Source organism: Anastrepha ludens, chromosome 3 (assembly GCF_028408465.1).
Source record: "Anastrepha ludens isolate Willacy chromosome 3, idAnaLude1.1, whole genome shotgun sequence".
Classification (NCBI taxonomy): domain Eukaryota; kingdom Metazoa; phylum Arthropoda; class Insecta; order Diptera; family Tephritidae; genus Anastrepha; species Anastrepha ludens.
In genome coordinates this window covers 78,989,506-79,017,464 of record NC_071499.1, presented here as the reverse complement: position 1 = coordinate 79,017,464, position 27,959 = coordinate 78,989,506, and the positions used below count along the sequence as shown (strand labels likewise).

General features: G+C 35.3%; 4 protein-coding genes across 5 annotated transcripts; 3 read left to right on the top strand and 1 right to left on the bottom strand.

The window, feature by feature from the left end:
- Positions 1 to 3,564: 3,564 nt before the first annotated feature.
- On the bottom strand, positions 3,565 to 15,337 carry LOC128858256 (uncharacterized). Its single transcript, XM_054094373.1, has 4 exons — positions 14,855 to 15,337; positions 13,882 to 14,028; positions 5,216 to 5,285; positions 3,565 to 5,078 (listed from the first exon to the last, which is right to left on the bottom strand). Exons 1-4 carry the CDS (start codon positions 14,900 to 14,902, stop codon positions 4,864 to 4,866), a joined length of 480 nt encoding a protein of 159 aa, XP_053950348.1. The 5' UTR covers positions 14,903 to 15,337; the 3' UTR covers positions 3,565 to 4,863.
- A 1,221-nt stretch (positions 15,338 to 16,558) lies between these two features.
- Positions 16,559 to 17,757, top strand: LOC128858254 (uncharacterized). The gene is given in 2 exon segments (XM_054094372.1): positions 16,559 to 17,209; positions 17,212 to 17,757. Coding segments are annotated over 2 exon segments (732 nt in total). The 5' UTR covers positions 16,559 to 16,731; the 3' UTR covers positions 17,466 to 17,757.
- A 129-nt stretch (positions 17,758 to 17,886) lies between these two features.
- On the top strand, positions 17,887 to 20,218 carry LOC128858253 (sialin). 2 transcript variants are annotated; one of them, XM_054094371.1, is made up of 2 exons: positions 17,887 to 18,282; positions 18,397 to 20,218. In XM_054094371.1, exons 1-2 carry the CDS (start codon positions 18,048 to 18,050, stop codon positions 19,869 to 19,871), a joined length of 1,710 nt encoding a protein of 569 aa, XP_053950346.1. In that variant the 5' UTR covers positions 17,887 to 18,047; the 3' UTR covers positions 19,872 to 20,218. The 2 variants fall into 2 exon arrangements, with proteins under 2 accessions (XP_053950346.1, XP_053950345.1); XM_054094370.1 differs by having other exon boundaries at positions 18,388 to 20,218.
- Positions 20,219 to 22,701: 2,483 nt separating this feature from the next.
- Positions 22,702 to 25,174, top strand: LOC128858252 (uncharacterized). The gene is made up of 5 exons (XM_054094369.1): positions 22,702 to 22,726; positions 22,790 to 23,587; positions 24,318 to 24,406; positions 24,467 to 24,638; positions 24,708 to 25,174. Exons 2-5 carry the CDS (start codon positions 23,416 to 23,418, stop codon positions 25,031 to 25,033), a joined length of 759 nt encoding a protein of 252 aa, XP_053950344.1. The 5' UTR covers positions 22,702 to 22,726; positions 22,790 to 23,415; the 3' UTR covers positions 25,034 to 25,174.
- The last annotated feature ends 2,785 nt before the right edge of the window (positions 25,175 to 27,959 follow it).

Genomic DNA, 27,959 nt, shown 5'->3' with positions numbered 1-27,959 from the left:
TTTCCCAAGCAGGCACCCAAAGTTGACTTTTCGAATTTTTATACATATATCATTGGCCGATTTTAAAAGTTAACATCGTGTGCCATATTGGGTCGAAAGCAGGTTTTAATTTTTCGACGAGTTAGATGTAAAAGAATTTCATGCTTTTTGCACAATTCATTCGAATCTTATGATTTTGCCAGCAATTTTTAAAGCAGCAATTAGAAAACTTATTAAGCAACAAAATAAACTAGTTGATTTGTACAATAAAATTTCAAAAAAAACAAAATTTCATAAAAATGTTATAAAATTTACTTTTTTTAACAATTAAGTTTTTTCACCAACTTCTAATATAGTTAAAAATAAATTGAAAAAGCATTTCTGGACAAAATAGTTACGCCGTTTATAGCGAAGGCGTGTGAGTGGCAATTAGCGAAAATGTAGCTTCCTCCTTAAGTACCTTTTAAAAAAGTCCACTCGTCGTAAGGTGATAAACGCTTCAAGAGCGCTCCAGCCGATCGGCGTCACTTGCCAATGTGACTACTATTATTATTAGTTAAATAAAGTGCAAAGCTTTAAGTGACTGAAAATTCTAGTTGATTCTTGTTCACCTTTCCCTTCCGATGTTGCGAATTCTCTCCGTCTAAAAAAACATTTCGTCCATTCGTTATATGAAGAAAATACATGCACAATGGAGTACTAAAATTTAATGGTCTATAAAATGCACACCCCAAATTTGTTTTTAAATTCGGTTTGAAATGTTTCAAATTTTTATGAAAATTTGTCGGGTTCTTATAAATTTTGTACGAAATTTGAAACTTTGATATATATCACAAACTCGACGAAGTTTCATAAAAATTTCAAAAGAACTATAAAAAATTGCTGTACGTATTTTATAGAAGTATTTATAGGTAGAGCCCGCATTTGATAGACCCCGCTTACACCCTCCAATTAATGGTGAATGAAAATTTGTATTTGAAAATTAATGGAATTTAAAAAACAAGAAAAATAATCAATACTCGTCAAAATTTTGTGGGACTATAGTTTATTCGCGGGCGGTATCAAACGCGGTTCATGTAAGAGAGAAATTCCTGGCCCTTTTTGAACAGAAAAATCCGCAAATTCTCATCGGCTTGAACACCTACTAAGGTAACTAGACATCTCGACGCTAGATTTTTGATTGCTTTCAATGGCCAATTCCAATGAAATTGCCAATCGAGGAAAGAAATTGAATGAATTTGGCTATTCATGTGCCGAAATATCAGGCCCCTTCTTTTTGCCAAGCGTTAGCAAGTGGCGAATAGATGAAGCACATCGTAAAAATGAACTTATCTTGGCAACTTTGGAATAGAGCTGCCATTTACATGTGTGTGTAAGACAGTGAGTTATACCAGTTTAATGAGGTATAACCATACTCACTAGCGGCAAATCTTTCTCGATAACTTTGTTGTTGCTTTCGCATGCAAATGTTTCGTCAAGTTAATCGAGTATAAAGATAGCGAGCAGAGATAAACTGTTCACTAGACAGGGCTAGTTTACTGGGGCGGCATACCTTGGTCGGGAAAAACCCGAGTCATTCCGGTAACGTAGTACCGACTGCGATGGGATGCTGAAGCACCTGGGACCATTGGGAGTAGGATTTTTCACAAGGGTTTTCAACCTGCCATTGGCCACTCTCATTATCCCTGACATGTGGAAAGCAGGGGAATCTTATCGGCCGATAACTCTCCTTTCCCCAGTAGTGAAGACACTTGAAGCCCTGCTACTTCCACTCTTCACGAAACACCTGGCCCCAGCCCCACATCAGCATGGTTTCCGACGAGTGCACAGCACCACCACAGCACTCACCGTCATAAACGCCCAAATCAACCGCGGGCTTAACGAAAACCGCCCCTCCGAGAGGACTGTCTTAGTAGCGTTGGACTTGAAGAAAACTTTCCACACTGTCAGCCATTCCACGCTACTAGATTATATTTATCAGGCGACACTCACGCCAGGGCTGAAGAGGTGGTCCGCCAACTATTTGAGCGGCCGTCACTCGTCAGAGATCTTTCGTGACCAAACAGCGGAAGATCAAGCATGGTATTCCGCAGGGTGGTGTCCTTTCCCCCTTGCTGTTCAACTCCTACCTATCGAAACTCCCCTAACCACCAGAGGGAGTCTCCCTGGTCTCATACGCTGACGACTGCACGGTAATGGCGTCGAGCAATGACATTGATGGCCTATGCGCCAAAGTGAACATCTACCTCAGCGACCTTTCTCACTTTTTCACTGCGAGGAATCTTCAACTTTCCCCCACTAAGTCCACGGCGACCCTCTTTACCACCTATACAAAGGAGGTCAAAGTGCAACTGAAGGTAAAAATGGATGATACACCAATTCAGACAGTTAACAATCCCAAAATTTTGGGCATAACCGTAATCGGAGTCCAACCACCACCTACAGCAGATGAAGAGCTCCAGCTTCCCCGTGAAACCCGCGTAGCACTGTCACAATTACTTTCTAGATATGTAGCAGGTTAAACTTCTACTTATCCAGAATTGACCCCGACATACCAAACATATGTGCGGCATGTGAAGGCACCCCGCACGACACTAACGACAGTCGGTTCTACGTTACCAAAACGAACCGGATTTATATCCGGCCAAGGACTGTCACTCCAGCAGCATTCCCCGTACATGTATGGAGAATGTTTAGCTGCTACAACAACAACAACACTAACCACCTTTTCACATGCCGCTTAAGACTTACTCATCTAACACCCCTCTCCCTCTGGACTCAATCTGTCGAAACAGCATGTTTCCTGGGCCTACCTTTAGATGAGCTGGACGAAGATGACCGGTGATATACCCTAAACTGATGGGGCTTGTATTATGCTACAACAACAACATAGCGAGTAGAGAAGTGGAGAATAGAAGGGGCCTATTTTAAGCCATATATTGCCAATATCTTTGAAGCAGTGGGCTGTCATTTTGCTTGTTTGACAGCGAATTGGACTATGCATTTCGCTTCTTTGAAAAAAGGTTCACTCAGAATCTGGGCGTCATTCTTTCCTGTTCGATGGCAATGCCCACACTTAAAATATTGCCATCGCTTACAAATTTGACGAAAATTCCTTTAAAAAGAAGAATTGAGTGTCGAGATGTTGAGTAAGATTACCTTCGACAATTTTCTTCGGTATTATAGTTGTTGCTATATGGCAACAAAATCCAATGACAGCAAATCCTACAATTACTAAAGTGATGATGATGATGATGATACAGTGATACGGCCTCTTATTGTCAAAAAGTCCAACTTTCGCACGCATTGCCCCACAAAATGCTTTATGATGTGCTTACATGTCACGCTGGTCCTGGACAGACCAATACAAACCATTGCGCGAGTTGTAGCTTTTTTGGCACAGCCTTTTGAGAACGAAATGTTTGTCCTACAAATTTAACTTTTCCTCCACTTTTACTCAAAATTTCTAGAGTTAGCAACCCAGTGTCTTACTAAGGGAGCCGATTTGTCAAGTGGAAACGAAAAGGCAGCAAACCTTTTATCACTGAATCATGCAACTTCTCTACTATACAAATTCATATGACTCTTTTTTTTTTAATTATCATAATATATTTTTTATTTCACAAATTAGTACATACGATACATAAGTAAAAATTTTAACTGCCGCAACGCGCCCTATACCATTAACAATTTATGCGTATATATAAATATAAAATATATGTATGTGTTAATATGCAAGCGCAGTTAGTTTCTGAACTAACTCGCCTTTCATTTGACTTAAAACTTGTAATCTCTCAATTAATGTTTCACAATTAAATAAATAAAGTTTCGTTTCTTTGTCATTGGTTCATTTAAATTTTCGAAATTTGTTAATCATTTACGTTAGGTACATGCGAAACACTAGTATTTTGTTTCTAAGGGCGGTAACTATTACTTTCAACCCATCGCAATTGTAGTGTTTGGGGTTTGTCAATTATTTAGTTTTTGCGTTTCTTGTTGATTGTTTTTAAGTAGGTACATATTTAACATATTTACGAGCAGTCCTATTTTAAATACTTGGATTAGTTTTTTTTTTCAATTCTGATTCCACTTCTGCTAAGGTCATACTTCAACGGGTTAAAAATATTAACAGTTTATTGTTAGGACTTGATGTTTTTAGCAGCTATTAAAATATCAAAATAATGGGGAAACCGTTATTAATTAGTTACTCGGCGAAAAACTGGCTGAATGCAGTGCGACATTGAATTTAGTTATAGCTATATAGTTGTGCGCCTAAATATATGCAATATTTCGTTGTCTATCATCTACATTAGGAATTTCTTGCACGCATATTACTTTCATGAATTTAAGTATCGCGTTACAAAAATTGACATATAATTCATATTTATTCATAAAGTCAAAGTAACATACATAACTGTTTTGACTATTGTAATCTTGAGGATGTAGGATTATAAATATTACTTTTCAATTTGCTCTAAAAATTATATTTCTGAGAAAATTAACTTTAACATTGCCAATAATAAAAATTTCGTTTCCAGAATTTGTATTCAATTTAAAATCTCACAGAGAGTAAAGTGATTAGCTTCGTGCCCGAACAAAACTTATACGCACAATCATAGATACAAATACATATATTATTTTAGACGAGAGCAAAAATAAAAAATTATTATTTTCTTTTTACATGGAAGTATATAGATTTCACATTAATACTAAAACTTTTTTCGAGGCTCTCACTTTCGATAACTGAAACAATAAAATTAAACAAAATTAATAGATTAAATCAGTGAGAAGGGAACACTATTTTGTCAGCGTGTGTACGCTATTCTGGTAGCAAATCGCCAGATTTCCAACTAAACTTTTCCTCTATGCTACTTGGCCATAAGCTTAGAAAATACTAGCGACATTTGGTCCAGGCTGTGAGTTTGTTGGCATAGGCTGTGTAGGCCGATCAATGTCCTGATACGTGCGCTGTTGTGTGGTGGGAAACACAGAACCTGTTTGTAAGCTACCGCCACGTGAACTGAACTCACGATACAGTAATATAACAGTGATTGGACGCATCACTAAGTTGATGATAGAAAAAGCAACCGCCCAGCCGTCTGAAAAAAAATTAGAATAGTTTTTTTTTTTTTATTAAATGTGTAATGGAAAAGAAAGTAAAATATAATAATATAACGGAAATACATATGTATAGATAACAGTCAATGTAGTAAAAAACGATTTTTATACAACTTACTCATAAAATCGAAATATACTATTATGCATATTAAATCAAAGAATATGCTTGAAACGTTTATGACGAGCGCCTGCAAGTAAACGAAAAGTTACAATGAAGGAGGGATAGATGCATGAAGTATTTTATAGTGAATTATTTTGCCAAATAATATCTAATAATATTAACGTCATAAGAATATTTACTACATGGTTATTAAGCAAACAGAAAAAGCGATGAGGGGTACATGTGGTTGTTGGCAACTTACATCTTATATATAAAAATGGAGACGTTTTTTTGTGTTCGTTAGTCGCCGATTCACGCCTAAACGCATTCACCGATTTCAATCAAACTTTCACAGATCATTGATATTGATCCATAGATGGTTTATGTGTTTATGTGTTTTAAAGAAATCGGTAAAAGTATGCGTGCGTTGTGTAAGTGTGAAAAATACAATATTTGCGTGTTTCCCTTATACGGACATTACGTATACGGAATGAGAATACACGCAAATGAATAGAATATACACAGATATGAATAACATTGTTCTGATGTCGAGTAACGTATGCGACTGTATTATTCGTATCGCAATAGTTGTCCTCTCTTTTCTTTCCTTTTTATGCATACGTGATACGGCATCAAAGCACATTGCTTTTATTTTAAACTGGAAAAATATTTTGAGCTTCATTTGAACGTTTTATGATTTAGATAAAATAAAAATTCGTTAAATGTATTTGATTCCATTAATAACCTTAAGCCTGTATTTTTCGAAGTTCAAAGTTTTTGGACAAATATTGAAACGATTACTTAAATTAAATGTTAAATACATATATATAAATGCGCAAATGTAAAAGTTTAGATGGATTTAAAATATACGAAATTATTCAGCGGTTGAATCCATACATTTTTTGAAATCCATCAATATGGATCGACAGTCGCCATAAATGTTCTTTTATAATAAATAAAACGTGTTAATTTGATGGTAGCTTGAGTATTAAGATCAGGTTTCGATTAGTATAACTTTGTTCATGGGTTTGCGTAATTTTTTTGTGGTGAAAGTCTAAAACCAAGAAAAGAAAACGCGAAAGCTGACTAGCAAAATGTATAAAATAAATCCTCCTGTATGTATATACAGTGAGGTGCAAAAATGGAACATAAATAGCATAAGTTACGTTTAGTACCATATCTACGCAAACAAGCTTGTTTATTTGAATGCAATTGTACATATATTATATAATTAATGTGTGAGCTTTCAAATGAGCCCATAACGGTTAAAATCTAACAACAACAACTACTCATTGGAAGAGCTGAAAATAAAAACACAAATGTTCCAATTATGCACCGCTTATTTATTTATAAAAAAAGTCCAAAAAAAAATTATTTTAATATTTCGTCCAAAGCCCCTTTGATTTTTTTTAATGCCTTTGTACGGTTTGGCACACTTTCTGTATATTTAGCCACAGTTTGTAGCGGAATGGAGTAGCACACATCCTGGACTTGCTCCCACACCTCATTCATCCATTTTGGCGGGTTTATATAGATTGCGAGCTTTTGTTTTACGAGATGCCACAAATTCTCAATGGGGTTCATGTAAGGGCTTTGTGCTGGGCACTGCATAACCGAAATTGTTTGGGACTTCAGCCAGCTGGACACCATTTTTGCCGTATGTTTAGGGTCATTGTCTTGTTGAAAAATAACTTTTTCAACAGCAAGACCGGTTTTTTGGATGGCAGCAGGCAAATTTTCTTGCAAGATCGTCAAGTACTGCTCCTTTTTCATTCGTCCTTCGATTTAGATCAAAGGACCCACACCATTGCAAGTGATGCACCCCCAAACCATTATGTTGCCACCACCATGCTTCACTGTTTCTTTCACGCTTGATTTTGTTAACTGGTGGGGATCTTTTGACCAAAACCATGAACAGCCATCCGATTCAAATCGGTTGATTTGTGTTTCATCTGACCATATCACCTGTAAAAAATAAAAATATGCATTAAATGATATTAATTATTGAAGCTTTACTGCTTAGTACCTGCTGCCAATCTGCATTAGTCCAATCGGTGTGTACTTCAGCACACTTTTTTCTGCTCATTATGTTTTTTTTTTTGAAAGCAGCGGGTCTTTCTTCTTTTCTGCAGCTTTCAATCCTAATTTTTTCAAATTTCGTCTCGCTGTCCATTTGCTGACTTTCAAATTCATTGTCTGAATGCCTTCTGACGGTGTCTTTACGCTACCGCTTGTAACTAGTTTAGCCAAATGCCGGCTTTCCCGCTCAGTCCTTTTTTGTGGACGCCCAGGATTTTGCTTAACTTGTAATAAATCATGTTTTTTTTAAGCCTTTGCATTGTGGTGTGACTAACTTTGAATTTTTGGGCACATTCTCGAATAGACGACCCGTCCCGCACAGATTTTACAATATTTTCTTCAACACTTGGTTTCATAGTTTTATTTATTAATGATTTGACACTTTACCACTTTATGACACCAATTCCAGAAAAAGAACAAAAGAAACCACAGCCAAATTTAAAAAGAACCGTTCAAATTAAGCATTGAACAACAATGAAGTAAGCGGTGCATAATTGGAACATTTGTGTTTTTTTCCAGCTCTTCCAATGAGTAGTTGTTGTTGTTAGATTTTAACCGTTATGGGCTCATTTGAAAGCTTACACATTACGAATATAATATATGTACAAATGCATTCAAATAAACAAGCTTGTTTGCGTAGATATGGTACTAAACGTAACTTATGCTATTTATGTTCCATTTTTGCACCTTACTGTATACTCGTAAAAAGTTATGCTAACACTTTTTTCATGCATTTAGGTAGACAATTTTATATGGGCAAACGTACGTTTACGGGATAAATGCCTAAAAGCAGGTATAACTAGAATAGCGCTCTCAGTGATTTCCGTTACAATACTTCTGTAAATTTCATGCTCCTGTGTTCGAGCATTCGTATAGCTCTGAAGACAAATGTTCAGGATATAATACAAAAATGCATATTTACTTGATTTCACATAGTAATATTATCATTGTTAAAAGAGAACAAGTTTGTATTAGGTAATAATTAAATAATGCAACCTTATGTGCTGCTTTGACGAGTGGAAAAACCAAAATAAATAATTATATTTGTATGTGTGTTTAAACGAGTTGGATTATTTTGTGAGTGTAAGCAGTTTCAAAACCAAAGAATAGTTGCAAGATTAAAAAATACCTGAAACACATTTTCATTTAACAACTAAAATAGCAAATATGAGCAAAATATGTACTTTCTTCAATTTTCTTCTGTTGCCAACTTTCTGAAAAACGTGAATTCACCGCGATGCGATACAGAAACAAAAAGACAGCGACAGCGCGCAGAGGGTTTTGAGCAATAATATAAATTTGTATCAAACAACGCATTAAATAGTCATTTTAGTATACTTTTGGTGTTTACTTATTCAAGTAAATGCATGTATTAGTTTTTCTTTAAGAAATTTCTCTAAAATTTGCAACTTTTTTTATGATTTCTAAAGATTACTTTATTTTTGCCAAAGAGCAACCGTGCGTACAGAAAATTGTGTTGTACTTAAAACTTCACCACTATAAACTTGGTCCTTATAAAGGATTTTCACCACAGTTTGTTTACTGGATATACTGAGGTCAACATAATCAGCTGTATCAAAACCATTTGGTGAGTGGTCAACAATTTTAAAGTGCGTTTTTCATTGTTATTTTTTTTTTTTGGGAAAAAATTTTTAAAAATAAAATAAATTGTGCGTAAAATTTTAATAATCAGTGAAAACAAAAAAAACGGTGGTTTCGTTGTGGTTGTTAGCAATTTTAATGCACATTGTGAGTTATTCCTGTTTTTTTGATTAAATTCATTACTTTTCAATTATTTTCTTTTAACTTATTTGAAATTAACTTATGCGGCCAAAAGAATTAGAAATTTAATTTCAACAATGGAAAAAAGAAAATTATATTACTTATATTTTCATCGCTTTATTTTAGAAATGCCACGCCTGCGAAGAAATGATATTGATCGTCGGTCGCGTAGAAAGCAAAATAGATCAAATGAAAGGCAAAATCAATCACAAGAAGAGCGAGAAATTCAAAACCAAAATCAAAGGGAACGTATGGCCAGATCACGTTCAGGCCATTCACCTGAAGAACGTATACAACGTAATGAGCAAGATAGATTAAAACAAACACATAAACAAAACACAAGGACAATCGCTGGAATTATGCGGAATTGACTTAGAATATCCATGCTTCTCCCACGGACAATTATACGAGTATGTATCGTGTTCACGTGTAGGAAAGACATCAGTTCTGTTTATTTATACCACAACTCAGGGCAAAACAAAAAATGTAGTTTACGAAAAGACTTTGCGTTAGTTTAAGTTTAAAATTAACATTAATTTTATATTGTAAAAAAAGAATAAATACTCATAGAGTGAATTTGAATCGATTGTCCATTATTCATTTCTAATTTTGATATGCCTAGCGAAGCAGGCAGAGGGTCCACTAGTTCATTTATAAAAATTGAATTACCTCTCATGACACTAAGTACCTATTCACGTGCTCCTTAAACCCGCTTATCTAACATTCTTTTTTTTTTTTGGACCCACCCGTCGAAGCTGCATGTTTCGTGGGCCAACCGATACATGAGATTGGCGATGACTCACATGACTTCAGTGCGCCTAGCCTAGGGCACGCTGCCGAATTCCCGATGACGTGGCAGCCGCAGTTACCGTCACAATATGGTTTCAGATGGCTAAACCTTGTAATCTATCATCTCTAGCATTCAGTAAAGCTTTTATAACAACAACTATCATTTACTTTTAACCGGTTCTACGTATCGAAATAGCGCAAGTCATTCCGCAACAAAGAGCCTATTTACACGATGACTTTTCGTCCTAAATGTTTTTTCACATTCTCTTTTGAAGAAGTCTTCGAAAATCTTCGTGTATTTATACGATAACTTTTTGTTTCTTTTATTTGGCCACTCGTTCGTTGAGTTCAATCCCAAAGTGCACTTGAATAAAAATACGAAAATTTGAATATGATGATAGAAAAATGTCAAAAAAAAAACAAACCCTTCATTTCGCTGACCGTGTGGGCATGCTTACCCCGTTGACTTCTCTACAATTTTTGCCACCAAAGGCTCCAGTAAACTAGCCCTGCCTGTGTGCTGAGCCTCATCCATCACTTATTTTATCACAATGACACCAGCTGCATTGAGCTGCCATGTAAGGCCCACGTGATATCCCTAAAATTAACCATACAATGGTAATCACCACCTCACATGCCCCTTACAACCCTTTCGAATGCAATGACTTGTTCGCCTAAGACTTATACGTCAAAATATAAACCTTTTCAAAACACACAAGATAAAAATAAATATGGATGCCACTCCTAGGACGTTCGAGCTGAACCCCAACCTTTGGGTATCTTTCGCAATAAAATTAACCACAGAATGTAACCTCAATGTATTTGAAGTAAGTAGTAAGCGGTGTTTACAGAGCTATTTTGACGTGACCCGAGATTCTTCTGACATTAGCAACTCCCATGCTACAACAACAACAACTCCGATGCCATTCTCAAAAAGAAATTATTCTTGTACCATCTGATAACAGAGGCGCTTTAGCCTCAACAAAGGAGGCCACGAAATTTCTGGGACTTAGGTTGAATGAGTCAGGTAAAGAGAATGTATAAGCAGCCACAACAACAACATCTGAAGTAAATATTAGGCTAATAAAGTATTTATTTAACAAAAGAACTAATAACATTTTTAAATTTGCAAACTTCCGCTATTATTAAAACAAACTTTTTGTGACAGCCCACAAAAGATAAAAATGAAATACATACGAGTAAAACGGGAGGAAAATATACGACGATAATAAATATGTACATGATAATACTATTTTTAAACAATTCCTACAGCTTAGTATTCATTTGCTCGGCGACAAGCATCTGAACGAAATAAATAAACCTGATCCAGTTGGGCAATAATTTTAAGCAAATATACGAAAAAATGCAAATTCATACTAAATATGTACTAATATGGTATACCTATAAATATGGGAGAAAAAACTGATTATCAACTCATTAATTAAACCAAACTCAAACACCAACGGAATGGAGTTGCTGCTTCGCCCGCTACACCAGTGACCAGCGTCGATGACGTTACCGACATTTATATTAAAGTAACTGCTATACAAGAACACGTGCTTATATACGCCTATATATCATACCACGTCACGACGCTTACGTGTGACTTTCGAAGCTCTAGCGCAAACACACACATATATGCTGATGTTGCTTTCGTATACGTGTATAAAATGTTGCTAATATCAAATTTGCAAACTCTAATTTTACGTGTGGTCTAGTTAAAGTGGGGCGACGGTAATCGTCAGGGGTGGCATGTAGTCAGCATATACTCGTATTTAATTTGCTTAAATTCATTAATCTCAAAAAGAAAGTCAGAAGTTAACTCGACATTCGGCATGCAACACATTCACATTTTCTAGCAGCCTTTGGGGGGAACAGAGTACAAGGATTTTTATTACGAACTTTCAAAAGCAAAGAGTGTGCAACACGCAATGTTAGCCATTTTCTTACGAATTTATAAGTAATTCCTAAAAGAACACATACAGTCTACTCTGCTTAAAAGCAATTACGTACAGGCGTTCTCACTTGCAAGCTGTAAATTCATTTGCTCATATTCGGGATATGCTCTAATGATTATTGCCGATCCAGTAACTTGCCCCCGGAGACATCACCGCACTTAATTTTGCACTTGCATTAAACATTGTCCATACATTTTTGGGGAATGCTGCTGAAGTGACTGTTCTTGGTCCGATATAAATCTGGGCCGAGAAGAAGTAAGCATCTTAGCTTGGTACGGAAGGAAGATAGGCAAATAGGCTAATCGCAGACTTATGCCATCTTAGATTAATACGAGAGTCTGAGACACAATACACATACCTGGAATGCGGCACAGGCAAGTTTGACTATGAAAAGTGCAATTGTATCAGGATTTTATTACTGTGACCGTAACAGACAATTTTAAGTTAAAACGTATTTTTTTTTTTACCGATTTTTATTCATTTTTAAAAGCGTTGTACAATTGCAACTAATATATATATAAAAGGATACTAATAAGCAATTTTCATTTGAGCTTGAGTTTAAATTAAAACTGTTTTCCTAATATCAATTCGAATCCATTTCACTTAGACGCATTTGTGTCGGCATACATTTTTATTTTTTCCTCAAGAAATTTTTTTCAATTATACGAATTTTCATTTAAGTTAACCATGTTGTTAGTTAAGCGGAGTCCACTGTACTACCATTTACACATAGAGGTAAAAATATAGTAGGTGGTACAGGAAGGTTAGATATGGTACCACTTTTAATTTCCTTTCGCGCCATGAATACGGTCATTGACGGGGAATTGCGGAGCAAACAAAACGAAACTACCATAGTTTGAGGGTTCAAAAGTAGAAAGATTGACCGACAACTTTAACACTGCCCATTTAACAACCGAGCTAAGGCAAACAATAATAATCAATAATTTATTCATTCTAAACACGATATTCGCTTATTTTATTAGCTGTAAGTTTTTAGGAGTGAACGAAAGGTTATTTTAATATTATAAATAAAAGCTCAGACGTTCAATATACATACATAGTCATAAATAATAGCATACATATGTATATTCATATTACATATATGCAATGGTTTCTACTTTTTAAAGAGTTACTTCCAAAATTCGAATAAGTTATAAGCTTATTACACGAGTATATATACATCTACAAATAAGTAAATAAATATACACATGTATCCACAAAGCAACTAGAGTATATAAAATAAGAGTACATGTATGTACATATGTAAGTATGTTAATAGTTGAAAATGTAATTCAGCAGCTGCCGTTCATTACATTATTAGTTAGCAGCTGGTTATCACTTGCACGTACCTAACCTGTCTTAACAAGCACGTACATATGTATGCACAATAGGTACATATAAACATATGTACATATTTATATACATAGATATGTATTTTCAGTACGATTCTTTAAATGTTACGTTTGGCTTAATTTAGTGTCCAATCAAGGACAATCATACTATTACAGTTTACAACAGCAACAAATTTGTATATACATATGAATGCATAAGTACATAAATACATACAAACATATGTATATGTGTACTAATCGGTTATTGGCACTAAATTATAGTCGCTTTTTTAGCAAAATATTTATATGACAGAATTAACTCAGTTAATAGGTATTTTAGAAATTAGCAAATTAACAATTAAAATTTAAAAAAATATCAAGCAGCTTTTTACTGATAACTAAATTCTATCAGCATTGAGATGTAGAAGCTATTTTAGAACATATTTTTTTATAAAATTTTGTAGAATGTTGCTTGCAAGTAAAATAATGTATTAGCTTTGTATGAATTAGCCTATTATATTAGTCTTATAAAAACATATAACTACAGTTTTTAAGTTGTTATTTAATTATTGTTTTCTATAAGTATAGATTTTGTTCAATTTGAATCCAGCAAATAAAAGTATCTTATATATTAGGGTAATAATATAGTTGCATATGATTTGGCCACCACTGTATGTCTGTACACACGTACATACAAACATGAATATGTTTGTACATATACGAACTATCACTTTTGCATACTTACCACTTGTGCAGCTTCAATGGATTCCTTGCAATGCATTGTCCAGAATATGGCAATAATAAAGAGAAAATTGTAAAACTCATAAGCTCCATGCCCCCAAGTACCCAGCATAGCATTTGTGATGAAGAAAAAGTGCACAAAAGCGACGAGCTGTAACATTGAGAATTGAAAATGTAGTAAGCTACAGAGATAAGACTTCAGTTACATTTAAACTGGTGTTTGAAGGAAAATCCATGGTGAAGCCATTAAAATTCATCCAAGCAGTATATGTATACGCATAAGCATTAAACCATTTGATACAGTGGGAGGTAAAAAAAAACGAAATTGCCTTTAAAACGCATTGAATATGCAAATGCATATGTACATATTAGATGCTTGCGGCTACGATTCATACCTAGGCATCACCACAACCACTACGTTCGCAAAATACTTGCGGTCCAGGGGGTGTACTAACGTACTGCTTAACTTAACAATGTTTTCAATTCATTGCACTAATGCATTGAAAAAGCAATTGAGTCACTGCTCACCGTCAATACGATTAATTGTGAATCAAATTTAAATTAGTCGTCTAGCAGAAAGAGAAGTATGAATAGCAATGTATGTAAAATATTCTGATAACGTTCCGACAGCCTACCCTTTGAGTAAGTATTGTATATAAGTAGATACATATGTTAACTTCAGCTCGTACTAAGTATACAGAGATGCTCAAGTTCTATTTGACATTGAATTGTACATTGATAAAAATTATCGTACTTTTTGTGCTATCACAGTTTTTCGGCATCTACCAAACTTTAAATAAAATAAACAAACTAGCAGCTAAATAAAGGGCATCTATATACTGTTGGGCAGCCTCCCACAATATTATTCACAAAACAGAAACGAAGCCTCAAAGACATATTTTTTCATATATACATTTGTATTGCTATGTGCCTAGTTATGGGCGTTTGTCACTATCAATTTCAATGACCATTATTACCTTAACACGCACAAATGATGATGCTAACAATTCGTTTATGTCCGCCATTCTGCTTGCTTATGTATTTGGCAATTTTTGGCCTAGTTTATCTCCCACTTTGCAATCTGTTGCTAATATTTTCGATGACGATGCTGAATTCGATGATTACGCAGTAGTCGCGAAAAGAGCAACAGCTGTTTTGTTTTGCGCCGTTATTTGGTTATTGCTCCACTTTCGTTTTGATATCTCTCATGCGCGCGTAGAATAATGCAAACTGTTGTTGTTATTCAATTCAGCTACAGGTGCATAATCACACTCAATACTTTTATTTTCACTTTCCCCACACAAAGCGCAGAATCAATTGTTAAGTATTTTACTGATTAGTATATGAATGTGTGCAATAAAAACACAATCCGCGAATAGCACTACTACGAAACAAATCTGACATCAACACAAATATCTTCACGCGAGGAAGTCCAACGAGATTCTGAAATGTTCAGTGGATAAATGTCGTAATCAAAGCGAATCCACACAGGGTGATTTTGGTTAGCATCAGGTTTGTGTTTCACTTGCGATTTGGATTTGATTTTGATTTGACGAAAGTCAAAGTGCTTTCTTTGTTGTTGCCATATGTTTTTGTTTACATTCCCATTGGTATTTTAACATTCAAGCAACCAAAATGTAAAAATAAAATGTATGTAAATGTGTTATTGCTCTACCGAAATCACCTTTTATTAATTCGCTTTACGCAGAATTTAGAAAAAGGGGGCATTGCCAGGCACCAAGCTTTCTTATACCAGAAAAAATTTCACATATCGATAAATGTAGCCACGGAAAATAAAGCCGTGATCCATTAAAGTTTCCATGAGAGCACATAATTGATTCCCCAAAAGCTGATGTTCCAACTATGCTTGTCGACCTTTGACATTTCAATTTTTACGCGTCGGTTCGATTTTCTTTAAAGCGTGCAAAGCTTCCAAATGACCGTAGAAGTACAAAGTAAAGCGAAGTAAAAAAGCTGAAGATGGAATTATTGTGAAGGGCAAGGCTAAGTGGCGCTTATGGTATTGTTACGAATTTTCTTACGTTAAAATTCAAACAAATCTCTTACAATAACTCCTCTAAGTTTGACCACTATATTTTCAAATAAAATCACAAATAAATTAGTTTTAACACTTTAAATGTACACGTTCAGTTTAAGACTGAATCCCTCTACTATTTTTCGTTTATTTGCTTACAAATTCAATTTACAACTGAATGTCCTATGCGCCTGCACCTGTTCTTACAATAAACTGCATTTGGAGGCTTTATATTTGTGCTTTAAAAATTTAACACGCGGCATTGCGCTTGCATTAGTTCGCTTAAGTTTTAATCTTTAAAATCATAGTATGTATTACCCAAGCATACACTGAATTTTTACAAATATGTAATTTCTCCTACTTATGTTTGTTTTGTATTACGAAAGGAGCAGACGTCAGACTTGTCAAAATCGCAAAAATTATGGTAACTGTTTTTAATGGCGCCACCTTAGATATGCAAATCGCCCTGCCCCCTTCAGTATTCTATTCGCCTTGGTGGATGTAGTTTGTTTTTGTAACCCCCCTTTTTGTAACCATTATTACTTTTACAAATTTTACGAATTTCAATTAGCATGAGAATTAAATAAATTATATTAACATGCATTTGGAAAAAATAAGGAAGGACTACAAATCGGCTTTTGTAGCAACATCACCTTGTATGAATTCGCCTTGGTCAAATTGCTTCTTATCAGAAACACAAAGAAAGATCATGCAAATAGTTCATTTAATAAGTGGTGAATAATTTTTATTGAAATAGTTTGCTCGTCATTTTTAAAAAATCTATCAGTTCTCAAATCGTTTTTAAAACAAACTTCTGTAATGCCAGACATTAAAATCTGTCAGCATATGCTTGATAATATCGAATACGATAGTGTAACAAACAGCGAAACTGAAAAGGTGACTGGGAAAATGGTCGACGGTGCATGTAATTGCACACCCACCGTTCTAATCGTTGCTGATAAAGCCGATCTCAACGCGGCTGCTTATTATTTGGCACAATCACTTCAATCACCTTTTGCCAGCGATGTTATTGTGACTGTGCTCGTCGCTGAGTCTGTTCGTACGCCTTTCCTGGAGCGCCTGCATCCACAATTGCGAGCAATTCCAAGTGAGGTAGCACAGCACATTGAACGAAATAATGTTTTAGCTTTGATAGCTAAGCACAACTGGGAGACAATTTCTGTACCAGAGTTAGGGGCAAACTCTCCTGTAATAGTGTGTGATGTGACGCATGATCATTTGGGAACTGGTTACAATAGTGTTACGACACTCCATACATTCCGTACTACACAAGAGTCTAGTTAAAAGCAGTAAATGCGTCTATTTGGACGAGTAGTCTTGCCAGCGCATACGAAATAGCATTGCAAATCCCATGCGTTAACATCTTTATTGACTGTAATAAGGTATCTTTGGAGCCACTGGAAAACGATTGCACAAACGCGAGTAATGGAAGCTGTGCTTTGGTTAAAGGAAATTACCATTACGAAAGACTAATTCTAAAGAATGGAAGGAAAAATATTGTTTTTCCTTTTGGAACAGCTATTACAAATTAAAAATGATATGTAAGACATGTGGACTACAATTTGTGAATTGTACTTCATGTATTATTTACTACAAACACGTATATAATTTCCATAAATGTAATAAACACAATAAGCTTTAGTAAAAAACGAAACCTTTATTCTTAATTTAAAGTAATAAGTTTTTGTGGACTTGGGCATATGTATATTGAATGTAACAATCTGTTTACTCATACTTCCTAATAGCGCATACCTTAGCGCTTATATCTCCATTAAAAGTATAATGAAACTAAAGTCGAAAGACTTGATAACTGGCGGTTTCCTGTTTAGTTCTATTTTAAGTTTGATTAATTATATTTGATTTTAATTATAATAAATAAACCAACTTTTAACTCATTGCATAGTGGTAACTCTATATTTTAATCAGCTGTTATTGCAATTCTACAGTTTGCCTTTCTCTTTTCTGTTGACTTTCTTGAATTCTAAACAAAAGTATTTCATGCCCATTGCATTTGTGCGAGTTTATAGCGCCGTATATTAAGTGCATTAATTAAGTCAAATTCGTAGTTTGTGTGATTTAATAAGAGCGTAGACCAGGGAAGTGATAAGCGCAGAATGTTTCGCCAAAAAAATTCGCATGAAGCCGTTGACGTGGACAACAACGGTGCTGGTTTGGTACGCAATTATGCAGCGGAAGATTGTGCTGATGACGATATAACTTCTCGCAGAGATTTAGACAATAATCGTAGATCAGCAAGTGCAACTAATGTGTACAGTAATGAAGATAGCGACGAATTAGACACAAACGAGGGCAGTTCTGCTGATACGCCTCTCATTCGAGATATTGAAGGTTAGCACACATCCATACCTAACACATACTTTCGAAAAGCTTTACTCATAACACAAAGCGCATGCGACTTAAACTACTTTTCCTTAAGGCTAATAACGTTCTTAGTTATTTCAGATGATGATACCTTTCTGAAATCTCGGCATATTTTTGGACTCATGGGTTTCCTTGGTTTTGCTGTAGTTTATGCAATGCGCGTTAATTTGTCGGTTGCTATAGTTGCTATGGTAAATCAAACTGCCATTCCTCAAAGTAATTCCACAAGTGTCGATGATACTTGTCCAGTTCCGACACCAAAGAATAATACAAGACCTATGAAAGAGGGTGATTTTGTGTGGGATGAAGCTACCCAAGGTCTGGTGTTGGGTTCCTTTTTTTACGGATACGTGCTGACACAAGTGCCAGGTGGTCGTCTGGCAGAGGTTATGGGTGGAAAGCTGATTTATGGTTATGGCGTATTAATTACTGCAATTTTTACACTGCTAACGCCTATTGCCGCCTACTGGGATCTGCCAATGTTAGTACTTGTCCGAGTGCTAGAAGGCATGGGTGAAGGTGTTACCTACCCAGCGATGCACGCAATGTTAGCCCACTGGATACCACCACTAGAGCGCAACAAATTCGCTGCTATTGTATACGCGGGATCGAATATTGGCACAGTGATCTCAATGCCGTTGGCAGGCTGGCTCTGCTCTTTGGAATTTCTCGGAGGATGGCCATCGGCATTTTATATATTTGGTTTGCTTGGCATAGTATGGTTCGCATTTTGGATGTATCTCGTGTATGACAGTCCACGTAAGCATCCTCGTATATCATTCAAAGAGCGAGACTATATAGAACGGAGTATACGATCCATGCAGCCCCGTAATTATAACGAATTACTATCTGAATCTAGCATAGATGTTATACAGACAGCCGAAGAGCAGATACCGTGGCATTCAATTTTGACTTCAATACCGTTGTGGGCGATTTTAATAACTCAATGTGGTCAGAGTTGGGCTTTTTACACGCAACTAACTGAACTACCCACATATATGAGCAATATACTACATTTTGACATCCAATCAAATGCAATGCTGAATGCAATCCCCTACTTTACAAGTTGGATAGTAGGTATTTTGTGCTCAGGTTTGGCCGATTGGATGCTGGAGCGCGGTTATATTTCTCTGCTCAACTCGTATAAGTTATGGAATTCGATAGCGTCCATTATACCATCACTGGGACTTTTAGCTACTGCCTACGTGGGCTGTAATTGGATATGGGTGACGGTGATGCTAGCCGGTGTTGGTTCCTTTGGCGGCGCAGTATATGCAGGTAATCAAATGAATCACATCGCTTTAAGTCCACGCTTCGCAGGCACAATGTATGGGCTGACGAATTCGGCTGCCAACATTTGTGGCTTTCTAGCACCATATGTAATTGGGCTGATTATAAATCATCGTGAAACATTGGCGCAATGGCGTATTGTATTTTGGTTGGCTGCTGCGGTAAATATAGGAGGCAATTTCATATATTTAATATTCGCTAGCGCCAGTGAACAAAGTTGGTCCCGTAACCCGAGTCTAATTGCAACACAAAATATACCTTCTTAAAGGCCACAGTAGCGATTGTTGGCGCTGGAAATCTAGCGATAATGCCGTGATAAACGAAGGATGCTATTCTTTCCTGAGTACCTACGCAAATTTGTGATAATTTATTTTTTCCACATTGACACATGGAATTGTATGAGTTACATATAATATTTAAATGCACTAATTAAGAAACTTGGAAATCAGGCGCAACGCCTAAAAGTATTTTAAATATCTACCAATAATGTTAACAATATAAACTTTGTGTTATAATTTTATTAGATTTTTTACATTCCAATAGAATGTGAACTTTTTAAATCAGAACTTTATTTATTCTTTTAATAAAGTTGATCTATGTCTACTCTTATCTACACAGGTACTTTTATAAAAATTTGCAATGAAAACTCCAAAGTAGGTAATAAACGCACAAGGTACCGGGGCGTTTCTTATGATATATGTAGATTTAAAATAGCGTATCAGCGTATATTATTTTTTGTTTAAGGTAGTTTGGTATAGAAAATAATGAAATAACGGTAGAATAACGCATCAAAACAAAAAAAATATCTCTTCGAGGTACATAATTTAATTAAATTTCAACTCAAACCGGTTAAATCAACTCCAGTAGAATATTTTGAGTGGTTGCTTTCTACGTAATTGACTAAATTTTCGTAGTCGGATGCAAAAGAATACAGCTTAAGTTAAGTCTAGACTTCCAAAGTCTAATTCGCTCTCTCATTCGTAGCTTATTTCCAATTGCCCTTTGAATTAAGTAATTCGTCATACAAAATTTAGAGAGGGGATTACTGCATGTGTAAGTAAGTCAGTCTTAAATACCTTGCGAAGTGCGAACAAATTGTTGTTTTTTAATTTTCTTCGGAAATTTGTAGAAATTAGCTGACAAACTAATGTACCTTGGACAAAGCATTAGTCGCCACGGTTTACGGTATATTTTATCATTAATGATTAGTCACTAGTGACATTAAACGATAGTTGATTTCAACGATGTTTTTCGATAGGTGATGTGTAGGATATCGATACTACCGAATAATAACACTTCATTATTTTGACTTTATATGCGTGTGTCTATATTTTCCATACATCTAAATTTGTTTTTAAGAAAAATTAGCGTATCAATAGTTTTGGGCTTTAAGATTGATAGCAAGTTATTTATAACTAAACGCCCCTGTTGGAAATTCGTTCACACTCAACTGAAGACAGGAGTATGCCACCAAATTTGCCTACTAAACTCGGCAGCAAATGTAATTACTTAAATAAAAATATATAAACAAATAAGGAATAAGTTATATTATAACTATAACATATTCACATTTAAATTTTAATGTAGTATACCTTCATATAAATAAGAGAGTCACTATCTGGCTTGGAATACGTTAACATATAAATAGATGATCTACTTTTTCGCGCTTAACTTAAAATCCGTAATTAAAAAGCGCGATTTTCCGTACAAAATTACTCTCCCAAAATCTGAGATTATAAAATAATCCTAGATAATAATCATACTTTTGGACATACAACCCTGTGTTTTTTGTCTTATCGATAATTATTATTACGAATGTGAAGCAGTGATGGTAAATGTAGGGAAAGTTCCCTACATGTAGGGATTTTTGACGAAAAATGTGGGTGTAGGGAAAAGAGGGACAGATTTTTTTAAATTCCGTAAATGTAGGGAATTTTCAAGAAGGACAAAAAAAAATTTTAAAATAGTGGGATAAAATTAAAAAAGTGCATTTAAAATAAAAATCTGCGGTAAGATTTCATGTCAGACTTCTTTTCCTTATGGCATCATACTTTTAAAAGCGTTAATACGGCAACATTGCCTGTTCTTTTCTTCGTTAACGCTAGCACGATTTTTTCTTTGCGTGAAACTTGTTAGTTGTCCCACGTTTTCTGGTGCTTTTCACTTTTGAAGTAAATTTGCAATTATTTTAGTTTTAGCTTTTTTTATATTTAAAATGCATATATTTTACAGAAAATAGATCCTCCTTTTCGACTGACTCTTCGGAGGAACACCAGGAAAAACAATACAAGTATCGGAAACAAAAGTTCAATAACAAGTGGCTTGACGACGAAATTTTAGTGGCTAGTTTGAAGCTGTGGCTAACGATCCATTCAAATGCAAATGCACTGCGTGCAACAAAGTTTTGAGCTGTGGCAAGTCTGATTTACCGAAGCACGCCGAAACAAAAATGCACCAAAAAATATGAAGGCAATTAAAAAGACATCTAAAATAAAGCGAGTAATCCAAATGGTTCCAGAAATTTCGAAATAAGACTTAGCATGTTCTTCGCTGAGCATAATGTTGCGCTACAAGTGGTGGACCATTTAATCCCACTCTTGAAAGAAATCGTGCCCGATTCTGAAATAATAAAAAACTCTGAGCTCGGAAGAAAGAAGTGCACCAGCATAATAAAAAATGAATTGGCAAAAAAGGAAAAAGACAATTTGTTTAAAAGAATTAAAAGTAAACAAATTTTCCATAATGATCGATGAGAGACATCGGACTCAATAAGCATATGTATCTTATGATGAGATTTTTCGACGAGGAAAGCGAGCGGCTTGTGGTTAAGCTCCTGGATCTAATTCCAATAAGAACTGATTGCACTGCAAAAGCTCTGTACGGAATTTTTAAAGAATCTTAAGCAAACAATTCAATTTTGACGTTCCAATTGCCTCATTACAGTGTAAACACAGGAGAAAAAAATGTAGGGAATTTCGTAGGGAAAATTTGTTGGAAGCGTAGGGAAAGGTAGGGAATTTTATTGGGCTGTGTAGGGATTTTTCAAAAAACCATTTACCATCACTGATGTGAAGAGAAACATCAAAATGAAAACTAAAATGGATGCCGGCAAAGAAAACAGGTCTGTAAACATAATTCTAATAAAATGTTTGTCAAAATTATTAATTATGGTTTCATTTTACAGAAAAAAGCGCGTGGCCATAAACGTTTTGTCCCCTTATTACTTATTATAAAATGTAATATAGAATATCCCATGCGCATTGCTGCCATAGTTTTTTGCAGTCTCAGTAAACGTCGCATACGGATTTCCTCCAACTGTTTATTATTAGCAGCCAATTGCGCAATTAGCTCTTCTCCTTGTATAATATTTTCTTCATATAGTTAATAATTAAATTAAAGAAACCAAAAACACCGAAATATTCCACCAAAATAATTTCTATGAAGAAAAACCTCTCAAAGCAGTATTGTCAAAGCTGATTGTTAATTTTGCAGGTCATCTGTCATTTGTGAATGGGTAGATTAATTTGGTGGATTTATAGGAGATTAATGCATATGTGAACGTATTATTGGGATGTTTGAATTTAAAAATTAAATCTAATTATAATGAAAAAAACTAAACACATATGGCGCAGAGTATCGAGTCACAAAACCTTGGATAGTCGCAAAATAACACTCATTATCGATATAATCGGCGATAGCTCCACAGCTTTATTAATCACCATCGCTAATTGTCTCGCACAGGAGAGCTTCTGCTTTGATTGTAAACATCCTTTGTTTTTTATTTAAAAATTTAAAAAAATCTGTATTGAAATGGGTAGACGTAAAACAAATTTGTCCCGATCCTCAAGAAATGCACGGGCGACCGCCCTTTACAGAGCGAGAAAGGCTAAAAAAGCAATTTCTATCGAAGTGGAATCTTCACAGGACTGCCGAGCACCACAATCTAAAATTAGAGCTACATCTGAGTTTACTTATTATAAAGGTGATTATTACTAGTAATTATTGAACTCATCTTAATTGAATATTATATGTATGAAGATATGCAGTTCACATCTAACTGTTTAAAAACTTATTATTAAGAATGCAAAATGATAGATAAAACCATTTCCAATGGCGCCCAACCCTGAATAGATAATGACAAATGGGGAATGTTTAGTTAATTACCCACTGATTTTGGGGTGATGGGCGGAGCTGGAGCGGGCGTGGCATCGCAGGCCATTACAGAGAGGATAGTTCGAAATTCAAGAGAAGCCCCTAATCTTTCCACGACCGCTCTATAGAGCTGTTTGAAAGTGGAACATGTGAAGTTACTTAGACAAAATCCATTGAATTGAATACAATCGTGTGTTAAAATTGTTTGGATCCGATCACCCATTTAGATGCATAACCGGCAATCTTTAAGTAATTAACTAAACCGTACGCTGAAAAACCTCCGGGTGTAGTTCTGTCATGAAAAAAAATTTATAAAAACTATCTACTATTCTGAAGGAAGCGGTTCAAAGCTGTAGGTCCCGCCATTTGGAGAACAACATGAAAACGCGTACTACCCTCCAAATGACTCACTTCACCAGTAATCACTAGTGAGCCTTTTAATTTGTCCGTGTATGCCCTACAAGGAAAAGCAAAATATATAGTGTATCCACTTAACACTATTCCTTATTTTTTTTCTTGTCTTGTTATATCAAATGTTATTATATCGTTTTTTATTTTAGGAAGAAAATATGGTAAAACCCGCAAAAAATGGACAAACGAAGAGAATCAACTTTTATTGGACTATTTGTTGGAGAACAAGGATATTGAAGTATTTGCTTAAAATAATAATTTAAATAACTTTTTCATATACATTCTTACTCATGAACAGAAACCTACCGCCCATCTGTACTATGCTAATTTTTTAAATAAAACCAAAATTTACGCCCACCCTAATATGATGTGTGGAAAAGTACGGCATTTGAAAAAGACATACCTGATGGCCGAACAGTGGCTAAGAACAAAAGTCAACAAAGGAGATATTGACTGCCCAATAATAAAAGGTGACATTAAATTACCAACAAAATGTGTTTCCTTTTGCGTAACTTCTTCAAATGCATTTAATATTTTAGAGAAATTGCATAAAATTTGTCCATACTACAACCGGCTTTCCCAGATCTTTCCAATTAACGATTCAGACACAGCAGTCTCATATGCTGAGGACGATTTTTGGTATAATGAAAATAAGACGGCCAAGATATTTGGTGATTTTGCGGAAAATAATTCTACGTTACCAGATGATCGATACTCCTCGAGTGAAGACCTGATGCAAATGGTAAAATCAGAGATTGTAGTTGAGGAAGCAGCTAATTTGGTAAAATCAGAGATTATCTTTGATGAAGAGGCAGCTACTGTGATAAAGTCAGAGATTATCTTTGATGAAGAGACGCTACTGTGATAAAGTCAGAGATTATCTTTGATGAAGAAGAAGGTACATATTGAAAAAGCACATTGGCTGTCCTCATAGAAATACCAACTTTCTCTAGTAAAAAAATTTACCAAGATTGAACGGATATGCATTTGCGAAACAATAATTTGCATTGAGAACAAAATCTTCATCTAGTTATAAAAATATTAGTTTGTCCTGCTTCCAAGCCATTAAAAACAACAAAAAATCAAGCAAAATAATCGATAGTATCAAAAACATACTAATAACCCATCGGAGCAGCATCAAAATTATGTGGATACCTGGGCACTCCGGCATCCAGGGTAACACACTGGCAGATACAATTGCCAAAGACATGTTCATCACACCAACAGTCACATCACAAATCATTCTACCTAGCGACATACACCGACTCATTCATGTACAGAGGCAAACCAAGTTACTTCGCGAATGGTCGTATTACAAACATCATTATTCCAACATCAACCCTAAACGTTCCAAACCTACATATCCAACATCGGTACCCACCAACCACATCACCCCATACACACGACTCCGTATTGGGCACACCATAATCACCAGCGTACACCTATTAAAGGGCAATACACCCAACACCTGCCCCTTCTGCCAAGCAACAGTCAGTGTACATCACCTACTGGTATCCTGCCCAGAACTTGCTTCTCAAAGGCATCACCACTTCAGGAGCACAGACCCTCTTCTACTTCTAAAAGAAGCCACTGAAGAAAACATCAAACATATTTACAAATTTCTGAAGGACACCGACCTACTCCGTCGTATCTGATTCAACATATTGTACATCACGAGACAGCCGAAAGCCTCTGCTGCTAGCGCTGCGTTTGCTTAGTTTACTTTTAATTTTATTATCATGTAAGCTCTAAAAAATAAAATAAAAAAATAAAAAATAAAATAAATTAGGAATAGAAGAAAAAAGAATGTGAGAATATGTCAAATTACGAAAACTAGAGTTAGATATGTATGAGCATGATAAGGATAAGAAGTAGAAGGTATCCCCAGAAATTTAGCTGGAACTTACATATTTCAGTCTTCGATTTTTAAATCTTAGAAGAAATGCTTTATAAATTGAAATGAGAAAGTCATAATTATACCATGGTCTGACAGAAGAATAAAACAAAATAATGGATTTTTCTTTACACATACAATATAATAACACAATTACACATACCTATAATAAAGATAAAAACTTGATATTTGTCTATTTTTGTTATTCTATTCTCTCTTAAGAAAATGTTCAGCTGATTTCTTCCTTTGGGACTATAGCTCTCTACGAATGAACCGGAAATGATTGGTACCACCAAAGTCGGTATATCGGACGCTATCCAGGAAGTTTAGCCAGACATACGGACAAATGCTGAGTTTTGCAATGAGCTATCCATTCCATTATCTATTACGACTGATAAGCCTCATCTCATTCTCATTTAAAATTTTACAGAGGCCGGCATATTCGGTAGAAGTTAGATCCGAGTTCTCTAATAATATTTATCCACGACAGCACCATTCATAATTCGTGATTCGCAATTTGTAATTTTGGAATTGCAAAACCAACTAAGTATTTTGCATTACAAATTTTGAGAGCGAATTACTGCGACTAATTTCTTTCAGAAATTTACCGAAATCGGATGTCAAATCAACACAAAAGAAAAAAATTGAACCAAATCAAAGAAGAAGGAAATGAATTCTTAGCAAAATACCAAAAAGAAGAAATAAACAAATAACGTAACAATTTTTGAATTATGGAAGCATAAAGAAATAAACACAAGTTTTTCTTCATAGGGTGAAGTTAACACTCTCCTGGAATATACAGAGATGAAAAAAGTTCTTGAAAATTAAATTTATCTACAAATAAATTGTTTTGTTGGAGAGTTTGTTGTCTTTAAACAAACAGTCGGCGCACTCGCGTATCGGCACCCACGTCACTGTTGACAGTTATAATTTCGAGGTTTTAAAAGACTTCGTTTATTTAGGAACCAGCATTAACACCTATAACAATGTCAACCTTGAAATCCAACGTAGAATCTCTCTTGCCAACAAGTGCTACTTTGGACTAAGTAGGCAACTGAGCAGTAAAGTACTACTATAGAACGCCTTAGGTATTAATAGACATATTGGTTTCAGTCTCCTCATGGGAAAAACTAAAATGCCCAATTCTAAATTACATCGTTAATGATGTAACTTTAACACGTTCGAACAAAATTTTGAGGAGCGGAAGGCAGACCATCATAGTTCTAATATATGTGAAGGTTAAAATTGAGGCTGCAAACCTTATATATGTGTGTAGTTCGCATGTGTGTAGTATACCTGTCCCGGTTATAGCCCTGTAAACGTTCGTAGACAAGGCTAGAGTTAATAGAGTTAATCTGTGGCGTGCATACTAATTACTGGGCTATATCTTTAGCACTAACAAGAGCTCCCGAAGCCTGCCAACTTCAGGTAAGCTGAACATAATGCATTCACATTCAATTCATTTCAAAATAATGTCACACTATTAGTAACAGTAAAGAAAGATGGTTTAGTCAAGTCATTTACACCGATTGTTTAAAATTAAATCAAAATGTAGGAAGTGAATAGGAAGGAGTACATTCATACGAGCTTCCATTTAAATTAGCTTTCGACAGCTGAGCCACTACTTACTTTTTAAGCTGAGCTGAGCGATAAAAAAAGCTGAGCTCTGGCTTAACATTTCTTTTCTCAACCTCAATTATTCGTTATCTACTCCCATAGTGGCGGCCGCCGTAGCCGAATGGGTTCGTGCGTGATTACCATTCGGAATTTACGGAGAGGTCGTTGGTTCGAATCTCGGTGAAAGCAAAATTAATAAAAAAAACATTTTTCTAATAGCGGCAGGCAATGGCAAACCTCCGAGTGTATTTCTGCCATGAAAAAGCTCCTCATAAAAATA